The sequence below is a fragment of the Sycon ciliatum genome, chromosome 3 (genome assembly GCF_964019385.1).
Source record: "Sycon ciliatum chromosome 3, ocSycCili1.1, whole genome shotgun sequence".
NCBI lineage: Eukaryota > Metazoa > Porifera > Calcarea > Leucosolenida > Sycettidae > Sycon > Sycon ciliatum.
This window is the reverse complement of record NC_088645.1, coordinates 18,181,667-18,196,013: the sequence shown is the minus strand read 5'-3', so window position 1 is coordinate 18,196,013 and position 14,347 is coordinate 18,181,667. Positions and strand designations below refer to the sequence as shown.

At 47.0% G+C, this 14,347-nt stretch overlaps 1 protein-coding gene across 2 annotated transcripts in view; it reads left to right on the top strand.

The window, feature by feature from the left end:
- The window catches only part of LOC135811641 (4-aminobutyrate aminotransferase, mitochondrial-like), a 28,675-nt gene that overhangs the window by 6,069 nt on the left and 8,259 nt on the right, over positions 1-14,347 (top strand). For both annotated transcript variants that reach the window (XM_065324876.1, XM_065324875.1), the window contains exons 3-12: positions 1,935-1,964; positions 2,721-2,888; positions 3,132-3,212; positions 4,190-4,282; positions 6,574-6,636; positions 9,129-9,192; positions 9,803-9,951; positions 10,383-10,464; positions 10,854-10,909; positions 11,481-11,542. In XM_065324876.1, the coding sequence (XP_065180948.1) occupies positions 1,935-1,964; positions 2,721-2,888; positions 3,132-3,212; positions 4,190-4,282; positions 6,574-6,636; positions 9,129-9,192; positions 9,803-9,951; positions 10,383-10,464; positions 10,854-10,909; positions 11,481-11,542 (848 nt within the window). The remainder of the gene's footprint in view (positions 1-1,934; positions 1,965-2,720; positions 2,889-3,131; positions 3,213-4,189; positions 4,283-6,573; positions 6,637-9,128; positions 9,193-9,802; positions 9,952-10,382; positions 10,465-10,853; positions 10,910-11,480; positions 11,543-14,347) is intronic.

The following is a 14,347-nucleotide window of genomic DNA, read 5'->3' as shown; positions in this document are numbered from 1 at the left end:
GCGACAGAATCTCCATGCCCAGAGCAAAGTCCTATCTACCTGTGTACAAGAAATGAGACTTCGGATATAAGGACACTTTTCTGATGCCCCGCCGAGTGTCGTTATACGCAAAGTTGCCGGTAGGAGTAGTGATCGGCACAAGGCCTTCCTAGCGTTTTGATTGATACACTCATACCTTGTTTATCCGCGCGGTCCGGGATCGGACACTGCCCGTAACTTTGAAATGTCCGTAACTCCGAATCACACACATTTTGATGGGGCAAGGCCGCGTATATGGCATTATGATGTCACTATTGCCACGAAAAAGTGACAAAAGAGTAGTACTTCGACTGAAACTTGCCCAAACGGTGCCTTCATGTAGTAGACTGAAGTGGCCGTAAGGTCAGGGCCCGGATAGCTGATGTATGAGTGTATTTGTTTGTTTAGCTTTATTTTACTTCACTTTATTTTTACTTCACCAGAAGCACAGGCAAAACCTGCCTTCTCACTGGGCGTATTGCCACAGTTCTCGCAAAATGATGAAGATAAATTGCTAGCGTTGTGCTTGGCATTCTTCCACCCCATTGTGGCGCAGCTTGAATTGCCGAAGTAGAAAAAAATTAACAGGGCTTACCTCATGCCGGTGTTGCCTATTATAATGCCACCTATAATTTTGGTGTATTGTTGTTACTGTCACGCCCGGGTTAATCCAATCCAATCCTATCCAATCCTATCCGCATCTCTCACTCACTGCACTCGTTGGCATTGTCGCCATGTTTTCATTGATCCCTGTACACAAAACAGCCTTGGTCACAGTAAACTGGTCCACAGCATTCTAAAGCTTAGAACTGGCTCAGTTTCACCGGTGTAGTCTCCATGCAAGAACATTGATGTGCAAATGTGCCCTTTGTCACATTTCTACTGGTAGCTGTACCAGATCATAGACTGAGGAGATAGGAAAACTATGCGGTAAGTCCGAATTTCATGTCCATTCACCATCGCCAGGCAACTGCTTGATCATGGTCTTCACCTGAGAATGCAAACATTGGGAAATGAGAAGAGAACAGAATTTGGAAGCAGCTGGTAGCACAAGCTGCACACTCATGCATCAGCAATGGTACCATGATATTGAAGCCACATAGTGGTAGTTCTCATGCGAACCAACAAGAATCAATCCCAGTGCTGGGTCCATGGTCTTGGAAGCGAGAAAACAAAGTATTAGCTGGGATAGGTGCTAAAAACAACACACAATGGAAAAAAACAGGACTTTGGTAGCGTGACTACAGCATACACATGCATGTGCACAAGTAATGGCACTGTCTCTGCTTGTCTCATAGAGCCTATTAGAGGTATTAGTGATATGAGAAGGTGAGAATAGAAAGTGGAGAGTTAGACAAATCACTGTGCTATGTCTATGTACGTGGTGGTGTGCTTCTCCAAAAACATATTTAGCAACGCAGTCTGTTCCACATTGCTCTTTCAAGATTACGCCTAGCTCAAGAAAGGATTAGATGAGCACTCTAGATTAATTAGCAACAAGTTTCCAGAAACTCGGGTATTGTGCCAATAGTAAATGTAGAAAGGAAAAGGACATATGGAACAAGTTAAGAGTAACTCTCCACCACTGTAACTAGATACTATATACAGTCAGAACCTTGACCTTGAACCTTCCGAGTTGGAAGGCTGTCGATTAGCGCTACGGAGATGTGTTGAAGCTAGGTGTCAGGACGTCGAATGTCTCAGTACTCTGTCAGTTTTGTGCCTAGTTGTTGCACTTTCTGACTGTATATAGTATCTAGTTACAGTGGTGGAGAGTTACTCTTAACTCGTTTCCATATGTCCTTTTTCCTTCAAGTTACCAGAAAAAATGGTTTTGTACGGTCGTGTGTGTGTGTGTGTGCGTGTGTGCATGCTTGTGTGTGTGTGTGTGTGTGGCAATTTCTTGCGGCATGAAGGAGAGCATCAACAAGCTTGGAAAACTACTGGTAAGGACATTATCATGAAATTCTCACAGCTATTGCGAACTACTTGTCCTGCTGCAGTATCTCTGCATCCTTCTGTACTAGCCACTTGTCACGCTCCCTTTCTTTCTGGTAAAGCCGTGATGCCAACCGTACCTGCTCTGGCACATGCAGGTGTATCTTGTCAAAATTTATTAATTTTTTAATGATCAAGACTTTCCGCTCGAGGATTGCCTCAACAATGCACAGGACAAAAAGCTATGGCTGGACTTCGTTGACAAATGTACATCGGTGTAAAAAAATGGCATGTACTTGTCATGTACTAGAACCTGTATGCAATCTATTTCATGATGAAACAGTTGACAGATGGGTAGAACCCATTATTTGGGAGACACTCGACCTGTATCATTATCATTATTAAGACTTTCCTTTTTTAGCTCAAAATTGATTGAAATCCAGTACCAAATTTTTTTATTTTCCTGATTGTAAGCTGCAACCAGTATTTTCGTTATGAAATACAGACATCAGCCCTGTTTATCAACGTTTGTTTGATCATCGTAGTATAAGCGGCACATACCAGACAAGTAGACGTGTATTTTCACGGAAAGAGAAGAGAAACTATCATACGCTGTGTTGCTGTAACACTCGTGACGACAGCTGCCTAAACTTAACGTACAAGTACTGTGGACACCTTAAGAAAAACACTTGTTCCACAAATTAAACTCGTACAGAGAAATCTCCCAAAAGATGAATCCTGTATCCTGTGTAACGTCCTTGCAGGATGTCAGCTCAGTTCCGTTCTTTGTTGACTTGAAAGAATCTTTCGGTAACTATGTTGTGGACGCTGACGGCAATCGTTTCCTGGATCTTTTCTGTCAAATCTCCTCACTTCCCATCGGCTATAACCATCCGGATTTGATTGCCGCTGCAAGCAGTCAAGAGGCAGTGGTGAGTTGTGTGCATGGATATATGTGTATGTGTGTGTGTGTGTGTGTGTGTGTGTGTCTGGGGGTGGGGGGGGGGGTGGGGGGAGGGGGTCGGACGTGCTTGCGGTCGGGCTTCACCGCGCATCCTCTTGTAGGTGTCATGGTATTTTAAGGACGCCGAGTAGAATTTTCAACAGTACAGTATGGGTAAATCTTATGCGACATAAGACATGTTAGTGATGTTACTCATGTTGTCTCTTTGCAGTTGAATCTTGCCAATCGCACAGCCCTCAGTCGCCACCCTCCAGTGGGCTATGCTGACCAGGTGCAGGACACACTGATGTCGGTAAGCACGCTGATTGGTGCATACAGCAATGGCAGCATGCAAGTTCAAGGACAGTGTGAATGTCCAGAGTTGACTCTTTGCGTCAACAGTTGTAGGCAGCCATGACTGCGCTCATCAGGGAGATTGACATAGTTCAGACCGGGGGCACTTGCCAAGGTATCTCAGGTTGCCAAGGTATCTCAGGTTGCCAAGGTATCTCAGGTTGCCAAGGTATCTCAGGTTGGTACAATCAACCGCTCAAAGTGCTCCTTAAGCTAACTGTACACTGGCCCTCCGTGAGTATTGTTGAAACCTTTTCGATGAAATAATTCTATTTCACAGGGTGCCTGGGGAAAAATGTGGTACGGTCAATACCGTTATGATGATAGCCTGTCCAGCATCCCTGGCAGAATAGAAAGCAACAGTTTCTTGGCACGCATAACACCCGGGCAGCCAGACACACACATGCGGCCTGCATATACATGTAAATTGTGCTTTTCTCCTGCAGAAGCCCTGTAGTACGCGGCCGAGTGACAAGGCAAACCTGGTTCAGTATCTCCGACTCACGACACAAGTAGTAATCTCAGGGAACAATATTGCACGAAAAGACAAACGTAGGTAGCACAGAACTTATAGTATATTGAAAAACTCAAGTGAAGGTAAGACTACAGAAACAACGGAAGCAAAGACTCTTCAACAACTGAGCTGGGGAACTGACAGACGGATCTATATACGGTACGAGATTGCCAGTTACAGCTCTGAGCGCTAGCTAGCGATGTTTAAATGAAAGCAAGGGATCTGATGGTGCCAGCAATGGATAGTTCAATACATAGTACTTGTAATACATAGTGATTTGTGTAGGAGAAAGTCCGTGTACTACAAGCCCTAAACCATGATGTCAACTTATCCATGCGTAAAGCTCAAATCTTGATGTTTGTGATCGAGTGAATTCTACTTCATTATGATGGTTAGATCCTACTGGTTCTCCGCGTGTGCAGGTTGCACCGCAAGGCATGGAACACGTGTCGCCAATGATGTGTGGATCCTGCGCTGTGGAGAATGCACTCAAGTGTGTGTTCATGTGGTACAAGGTGAGGCTACTGGTTCTACGACTGACAGGAGTTCTAAGAAACCCGGGCTCTGCATCAGTGCGGGACAGACCACCCAGGCAATGCATATCGACTACAACAGGACCGGCAGAGGCAGTTTTTGGATTGGTCCGACCATACCCTTAGCCTAGTCTGTCATACTTTGTGTATGACATGGCGGGTATCCTCATACACATGACCTGTTCGGCAGTGAAGAGGCATTGCTGGCCAAGCAGTTAGTCCGGTCATGGCCTGACCAACTGGACTGGTTTCGCCGGGCCTGTACAAGTGCCGACGGCTGTTTGCCGATGTGATGGATTACGAAAGTCGTCAGAGGAATGAGGAGACTCACAGGGGAGATAATGCATTGTTAGCAAGCAGTTAGTCCGGTCATGGCCTGACCAACTGGACTGGTTTCTCCGGGCCTGTACAAGTGCCAACGGCTGTTTGCCGATGTGATGGATTACGAAAGTCGTCAGAGGAATGGGGAGACTCACAGGGGGGGGGGGGGGGTAATGCATTGTTAGCAAGAGAAAAGTGGCTGCACTACTCCACAGGGTAAATCCTGGCCCACTTCCGAGTCTGACATGCTCACGGGATGATCTGAGTTGCAGCAAGGAGCAATTTACTCCTGAAGGATCATACCCCAATTGGACAAGTGCAGGGCTGCCACCCTTGGAGGGATAAAAATCTGGCCGGGGTCCGGGGGTGTCCCCCGGCGGGGGTGCAGGGGGCATGGCCCCCACGATGAAATTGTTTAGGAAAAAGGCTTGCTGTTGGGGCCTCAGAACACATTTTAACTGTCCAGCACACGCAATACAACCATGTCAATTATGCAGACCGGCCAAACGCGACCTGGAAGCGCCGAGTTAATGGCCAACTGGACTAAAAAGCGCTCAAAATAAAAAAATCGGTTTTTCCTCTTTGGGAACAAAATCGGTCGGTTTGTCGGACAAGCGATCAAAAATATGTAGGTTTGCAACGGGCAAACCAAAGTTATCATGCCACAGAAGCACTCGCGGCCAGGGCCTCGCAGGCAGTCCGCAACGCCGGCTGTCATCGTACATCGTCCCCAAGCGTGGGAAAATGGCACATGCGCAAGCGTGGGGAAATGGCACATGCGCAAGCGTGGGACTCGCAGCCTTGCTGGCAGAGAACAGCAGCGAGACCTTTCTATGCAAACAAATTTGTTTGAGCACCTTGGCTTGCGATATCAGCAGTGTTGTGCGAATTTTCTCCCGCCCACCACAACCCACTTCTAAGTTCTAGCGCCTCCAGAAAGGGGGGAAGCAAGCAAAGCCCCTCAGCTGAATGCATTTTGGAACAATTCTCTGCATGAGCTTTCAAGCACTGGCGGCACGCGCTGCCCAGCAGCAGGACCACATGGTCCCAGCAGGACCAGCTGGTCCCAGCATAGACACATTGTGTCCAGCAGCCGGGCCAATTGGCCCCAGCATACAGCAGGACCGTCCGGTCCCAGCAGTCATTTGACTACCTGCGCACAGCCGTGCCCCACATGGGCACAGCAGCATTAGTTAGGACCACATGGTCCCAGCATAGACACATTGTGTCCAGCAGCCGGGCCAATTGGCCCCAGCATACAGCAGGACCGTCCGGTCCCAGCAGTCATTTGACCAGCAGTCATTTGACTACCTGCGCACAGCCGTGCCCCACAAGGGCACAGCAGCATTAGTTAGGATCATTGGCCTTAATCTCTTGCACTGCCTGCCATCTACCAGCATTGTAACAGAATTTTCTACAATCCCGCTTTGCGGGGCCGCCGGGTATAAATGCATTGTTGCAAACAATTCGCTGATTACAAATTCTGTTACAAAACACTTGATATGATCCAGCCGCAGCAGCTCGGCAACCCCAACTTCCACTTGCTTGATGTGCGTGTGGGTGATAACGGACGATTTCCGAAAAATCGGAGCAAGTGGCAGCCCTGCAAGTGTGTGTTCAGCTTGCGTTCGTCTATATGTGTCCAAATGTCCAAAACTTGCATCCAGGGACGTACAGAATGTATGGTAGGAATAAACTCCACTCTACTGGGAGAAAACTGATGCATGTGAATGAATTTTTATTTTTTAACATATTTCGGCCAGTCTGTTTCAAAATATATTCATTGGTGATGAGTTCTGGATTCACGAGGAAGAGTCTGGTAATTCTCCTTCCGACCATTATATTTTTAATGGGATAAATTGCCGGTTTATCATCGCTTACCAACTGGCTCCAGGTTTTGGAAGTCCTGATCTGAACGTGCTCTTGTGCTCTGACCTTTGCCCTTGTTGCAGGCTAAGGAGCGTGGTGACTCAGCCTTCACGATGGAAGAGGAGGTATCCTGCATGCAAAACCTAGTAAGTCTGGTGAATGTCTTATCATGATGGCTTCCCGGGACTGGAGGAAGCAGTTATTTATTGATCCTGCCATACCATAGCCCTTCATACTTTGTGTAAGATATGGCGGATACACATGACCTCCACGGCAGTACACGTGGGTTGATGGCCGAATAGTTGGGGTTTTGCGGACAGTTTGGTTTGGTTGGTTGTGTCTATTTGATTTCGCAAACTGAACGGACTGAACATGTCCAATGACAAGGAAGCGAATGAGGCCCAAGTAACCCAGGCATCGGAAACCTTGGAAATGAGACACAGATGAAAAGAAAATATGGGAAAAGAAAGCTCTCAGCAAAAGAAAAAGAAAAAAGAAAGAAAGAAAAAACGAAATAAAGGAGAAAAAAGAAAAGATATATTGTGGTCAGTTAAAACACAGAAATAAGAAAAATGAGTACCAATAGGCACTCTCCACAGGGAGCATCATGAGATTGGGGGGGGGGCAGGTAGCCCTTTCCCCAACAGGGGCGTCGGAACCGGTGCGGCAGGTGTGGCCAAAGCCGCACCAATAATGTTGGAGTTTTTTTTTTTTGTTTCAGTGTCCTTTAGTACAACGACGATTCCTGATGAGTGTTGTACGAAAACTTGTTTGAATCCCTTTCTTTCTCTACACAATTTCTTCACATTTTTTTTTTTTTTACATTTTCAACCTTGTTGATGGCTTGTCGACACTTGTACAGGTACCATGTTTTACATCGACAATGCGGTGTGTCATCAGCATGCATATTCTTATTTCTCATATTATTCTGTAGCATTAAAATATGGCCTTTTAGGCCCAATTTTCAAAAAAATCCCCGGGGGAGGACCCCCGCACCCCCCCCCCCCCTCTCACACTTTCGCCGCACCAATGTTAAACTGCTTCCGACGCCCCTGCCCAAGGTGCTCTTTTAATTCGCACTTAGTGCTTTTCGCGTCCCTCAAAATATGCTGAAAACTGCTCTTTTTTCAGTGAAAACAGGCAAAAAGTGCTCTTTTTTTTCAGTGAAGCATAGCCATGATACATGTTCAGATAGTGACAGATACGAATCCAAGCTGAGAAATGAATACGCACTCTTCCATTTATGGGTCCACGAAAGGCAAAACAGGAAGTAAAGTTCAAAAAACCCACTTTTTACAGCATTGTACATACATGTATGTATTTGCGTCACCAACTTGTTGCCCCCCAAAAAAGCAGCGTGCCAAGGCCCATTGAGCACCCGGAAACTGTGATCGCATGCATGAGCAAACAGATCTTAGCACTTTTTCAGCTAAAAAAGCTCGAAAAGGGCGATATTCACCAAAAACGCAATAAGGGACGAAAGAAACGGGCTTTTCCAAAAAGGGCCAAAAGGGCGAAAAAAGGGCGAGCACCTTTGGGAAAGGGCTAGGGGCAGGGGAGAGGGGAGGGAGGAGGCAGCGCCGTTCCCCTACCTCCTTTAGTAGTTAGAACCCGACACGTGTATGGTTTTTTGAAAGTGGATGGGTGCATGTAGATCAGTGTGATGATGTGATGTGAGTGAAAAGAAAGTGTATGATGGTGTGAGTGAAAAGAAAGTGTATGATGGTGTGAGTGAAAAGAAAGTGTATGATGGTGTGAGTGAAAAGAAAGTGTATGATGGTGTGAGTGAAAAGAAAGTGTATGATGGTGTGAGTGAGACTAGGCATGGGGTTGCGTAGTTTGGTTTTGCCCCCACCTCCATTACCCTTTGACGGTTGAGGAATAGCAGGAGAAATGTGCAGTTAAAGTCGTAAAGGTCAGACATACATGTACACCCGGCCAATTCAGTGTAAACAAGTCAACTGCGATGACATCGATTTTTGAAAGTTGGCCTGCAAATGTGTAATGTTACCATGGGGTCGGGTACCTAAACATACTTCCTTCATAGGATTTGTACTGTGTAAATGGTTTAGTGAAGAGATAGCGCTAGGAAACATGCCCTTTTAGCTGTTTCTCGAGTAAATCTACTGTCCTGTGACTGTCAAGAGGTGGGAGGCTAGCATGGAGTTTGGAGGAGGTGAGTTGGGAGTTGAGCTGTGACCGACTCTACAATCCACCTCTACCCTGTAGGCATATGGTGTGCAAGCTTCGAGGCTGGTGACTCCAACACTGCCCACAAAGTAGACCAGGTGCTACTTGTATTCCAATTTCCCACCAGGGTATGTTATATCAAGGTCCTACAGGCTCGGCGGAACCGGTCCGGTTGGTCAGGCCATGGCCGGACCAACGTTTTGGCCACCAACATGCATGGGAATGCTGAGGAGGTCCTGCCTACCCACCATATCATACACAAACTATGACAGGCCAGGGTATGGCCAGACCAATCCAAAACTGCTGCCGCCGGTCCTGTCCTACAGTATTGTAGTCACGGAGTAGAAGGTGATGTACTCGTGCTCATGCATATCATGAATATCATGCATATCATGCATATCCTAGTCAAACTGATAATTATCCTGTTCTTTGCTGTCTGCAACTACAGCCCCCGGGTGCCACTGACGCGTGCATCTTGTCGTTTGAGAGTGGATTTCACGGACGCACTATGGGTGAGCAGGGCATGTGGTAGTGGTGTTGTGTTGGCGAAGTGAACGTGTATGGCAGGGTGTGCTTGACAAGTGTGTATGTAACGGAATCACAGCCATTCCGTTCCCCGGGATGCAGGACACAAAGGACAAGTACTTGCTTGTTACATTATTATAATGAACTAAGACATCACGGGAAAACAGAGACAGCTGACTCCCATGAGACGAACAACAAGACTGACAAAAGGACTCTCGACTACGAAATCGTGCATGCTCATATCACACATGCACGCGACTAGACGAAGACAGTTTGGGGAATGTCATCACACAGGAAAACAACACATCATTTTACAACACGTACATTCGGTGAACCTTGGCCAAGTGAAGCTATTGAGTGCACGCTGCACGTATTAGACGAAGGCTAAGGGAAACGCTCTGCCTTTTTGCCAAGGTTGTTCATTAGAACTTTTTCATTACGCAGCATGGATGTTATTAGCAATACCTCTATGAGCCTGGCTGGTGATGCTGCATTTCAGTAACGACAGGCCTGCGATAATATTCAGCAGGTACCTTTTTTTCTTCAGTACATGGTGTATTTCACTTTGCTGCGACGTCCATGGTTTGTTGTATACAGGTGCTCTCTCTGCATCACGTTCCAAAGCTATACACAAAGTGGACATACCAGCGTTCCACTGGCCCGTTGCTCCGTTCCCGAAACTGGAATATCCCCTCGACAAGTTTGTGAAAGAGAATCGCGCGGAAGAGCAACGGTGCTTGAAAGAGGTACAGTGCTTGAAAGAGGTACAGTGCTTGAAAGAGGTACAGTGAACATGGCTGTGTACGCATGGATACAAATGAAGATAGGATTGTTTTTTCCTTTATCGCTGTTTTTCTTTCCACAGCCTCTCCTGATTATGTTGTAATTCACAATATGCTTGCAATGCTGCTGCTCTCCCATGGGACTCAGACACTTCGAATATTCAGCTGGAAGATATACAGTCAACCTCGCTAATAACGACTGCGGATATAACGACAATTCGCGAATAACGACAGCATTTCCATGCCCAGAGCAAAGTCCCTTCCAACTGTAATACATACTATGGGACTTCGGGTATAACGACACTTCGCGAATAGGGACACTTGTTTGATGCCCCGCCGAGTGTCGTTATAAGCAAAGTTGACTGGATTTTCTTTAATGTTGTGTGTATCTGCAGTTGAGGAGAATTGTTGCAGAATGGCATGAGAGGGGTCATCCAGTGGCTGGCATCATAACAGAGCCTATACAGGCTGAGGGTGGTGGGTAGCTGCTGCTTTTGTATACTGGAGCACAGTGTGTCCAGCACCGTGTGTGTGTGTGTGTGCGTGTGTGTAAGTATGTGTGGGTTGTGGTGGTGTTTTTCACATGGTTGTGTGATTGTGGGTGTGTTTAGGGAGGGGGAGAGGTGCTTTGGATACACGTATGCGAGGAAATGTGCACGCATGTACGTTGCAAGGAAATGTGCACGCATGTACGTTGCAGGTAAGCTGAGGGAAATGAGCCCTTGACTTTTCTCAAGATTCAGAATATTATTTGTCATGTGAAAGCTAGCTCTCTGCTTGCAGGTATTCATGAGTATACTGGATTTCTTCACCGTGAATACCTGCGTCTGTGTTTGGATATGTACATGCTATGCTGCGTGTGCCAGGAGACAATCATGCCTCTGCGGAATTCTTCAGAGAAGTGCGCAAGATAGCCAAGGAGGTAAGCGTGGTACACAGCGTGTGCCTGCAAGCCTTCAACTGCATGCTGACCAGGCATGCACGTGACTTGTGTTTGTAAGCTTTGAAGTGAATACTGTGTCCATGCACGTGGCTTGTGTTTGTAAGCTTTGAAGTGAATACTGTGAATACACATAGCTTATGTTTACATGCCTCCAAGTGAATGCTATGTATGCTTTAACACAGGCCCTGTTTTTCAGCAAGAGTGAGAGTAGACAGTGGTAACAGCTTGTGGATAAATACTGTATACAAAAGCAATTGTCAGCAAAATATGGGAGGCCACACACGCATGCACATGCTATAATATGCATACACCCGTTAACGTATTTGCGCACCCTAAAATACCTTGTAACGCCATGATCAGTTCCGCAACACTAGCAAAGGTCCATGCAAGACCTTATTAATTTTGTCCTCTATCTGTCCTCCTGGTCTTGTTTGTCATAATCACACATTACAATAACACGCACACTTCTGCACACGCACACACATCAACCACATATATTCGTGTTTTGATGTGTGCGTGTGTGCGCGCCTTTCTAAACAATAATGTGTAGAGTGGAGCAGCGTTCATTGTAGACGAAGTTCAGACTGGTGTGGGAACTACCGGCGCTATGTGGTACGTGCTATTATGTGCACATGTACTGTCGTGGACATGGAAGTCCGGTCGCACGTCTAGCGGCCCCAGGGCGCTGGCCATGCAGCCGTGGATAAGTGGTACACACATGCATTTACGCGCTGCAGCGTGCGGGTCGCATCGGATCAGCATGTGCACTGCACGCAGCGCTCTGTGCGCGCTGAGGGCGCCGGCCCCGGTCAATAGTCATGGCCCAAATTTTCTCGGCCTACATCGATATTTTGCCGCACAATTTTGCCACAAAATTTTCGATATTCTGCTTGGCGTTTCCTTTCTCCGACGGTATTTTGCTTTGGTTTTGCTCGAGATGAAATGAGTTTTAGGGGAAACTCAACGATAATTGTCTCTGATGGCGACGATATTTTTGATTGAGCTCCTGCTGCTGCTCAAATTTCCAATGAAATGTAGCCATGAGTCTGTTTTCTACAACTTTTGTGTTTGTTTTCAACCTTGGTGACTGATTGCGTTGAGGAAGTCCCTAAGAAGCTTTGGATTTTTCGAAAAGCCCACCAAAACTCGATATTTTGCTCAAAACTTGCCGGAAACTTGCGCATCCGATATTTTTGTCGCGAACGTCGCGATGAAATACATGTACATGAATTCGGAATAACCAATTTATATTTGCATTACATGACGATGATTTTGTACTCTCTTGCTTGCTTACGTTGTGGCTGATTCCACGCTTGGGTTAGCCGAAGTCTAGTTCCCCATCGTCCTTTCTAGTGATTGATTTCATTCTACTTCGAAGTAGCTTCGAAGCAATCCCTCGTTTCTCTATTCTTTGCATTTTGTTCACAAACAAATTCTTCGTTATGTTTTCGTCCCGTGAGTATTTTCGCGCTCTTGATTTGTTTTGCTCACGCGTGACTTTCCTTTCCTTTCCTTTTCTTGTTATGCATGACCATGATGACGTATTTGGTATGACGTGTTATGTGTACGTGACCACGTGACTGCGTGTTCACTAACTACATGTGACTGTACAGACAGTAGGCTAGTGCATTTTAGCGATTCGCTCTCCTTGCTGTTCACTTCTTCTCCATTTCTGTTTGTCGCTGCACTAGTTCCTTTTGTTACCATGCCACGTAACTGAAGGTCGTGGTCGCCATTTTTATGCATGTTCTTTGTGCGCAGCTGCCTGTGGATGCAGCTGCCTTTTTTCCGTTGAAATTAGATCTTGTTTGAGAAAGAAACAAAGAAACAAACTTTCCAAATCAAGAAACGTAAATGTCTTTCATGTCCGTTGAGTCGGGATCTTTATGATGTCGCGAGTCACGACATGAAAATTTGGTGCCGAAACCCGGGACCAATCCACGGTACACGAGAACCCGGCTTTATCCCACGCAGAGAAACTGGCGTATCTAAAAACATGTTTGTCGGGCACGGCACGCAACGTCCTTGATGGGATCGTCCTCGACAACGACCACTACCCAATTGCTGTCGAATTACTCAAAGAACGGTTCGGCAGGCAGCAAATGGTGCTGAATGCCCACTATTCAGCCCTGGTCGATCTGCCACCGGCCTATGACACGGCCACATCACTGCGCCAGTTGTACGACACAGTTGAAAAACACATCCGGGCGCTCAGTGCTATTGGCGAAGACTGTGACCAAGGGATTTTTGTGTCTCTGATCACGTCAAAGCTGCCGAGTCCTGCCATGTTTCAACTGGAATTAGCTAAAGGTGAGGAGACGTGGTCCGCCGACCGCCTCCGCAAACATTTACATGACTATATCATGGCAAAGGAAGCAGCAGCTCGACCAACATCAGTCGGTTCTGCACAGTCAAGCATGACTGTACCGCGATCCACGAATGCCAGCCCTGGCGACATGCGGCCAGTCCAGACGTTGGCAGTTTCGGTCAAGAAACCACAACGCGCAAAATGCTTCTTTTGCAAGGAAGCCCATTACACAGATGAATGTGACCGGTACAGAACTTTAGAGACCAGACGCCAGCAAATCCAGGGTCGGTGCTTCATTTGTTTCCGGGACAGCCATATGGCTCCGGCTTGTCCGAACCCCTGGGCTTGTGCACATTGCCACAAGAAGACACACCACCGCAGTCTCTGCCCTTCCAAATTCGGAACTGGCCACCAACAACAACAACAATCAAAACCACCAATCAAAGCCAACACAACATGTGTCACAGCTCCTAGCTCTCCCAGCCAACAGCAGGATGCAGTCATCCTGCAAACAGCAGTAGCCACAATTGGCGGCGCCACAATTACCCAGCCCGCGCGGCTCATGTTTGACACTGGGTCGTCACGGTCTTTTATTACACAGGAAGCACAACAGGCACTTCAACTTGATGCCAATGGTTCAGACACCATCGCCATGGCTGGCTTTGGCGACAGTACCCGCAAGGTTGTCTGTCTGCCACGTGTGCAACTCTCTGTCGGGTGTGATGATGGCTCCACCGTTACGGTCATAGCCAACGTAGTCGACAACATAACATGTCCCATCCAACGCTTTCCACTCGATTACACCAAATATCCGGTTCTGCAGTCTGTAAATCTTGCTGAACCCACGCCCCTTGCAACAGAGAGCGTGGTTGTCGACGTACTAATTGGAAGTGATCATTACCATCACCTCATTGGCCCTCAGGTCATATCCGTTACCGCTGACCTAGTGCTGGTCGAGTCCAAGTTAGGGTTTATTCCGTCTGGCAAAGTGTCTGGTGATACGCCCCCAGACACCGTCATGCATCTGTCGGCGGATTCCATAGCGGATGACACCTTACCTGCACTCGAAGATCTGTGGAGCCTTGAGAGTCTGGGTATTAATGACAACC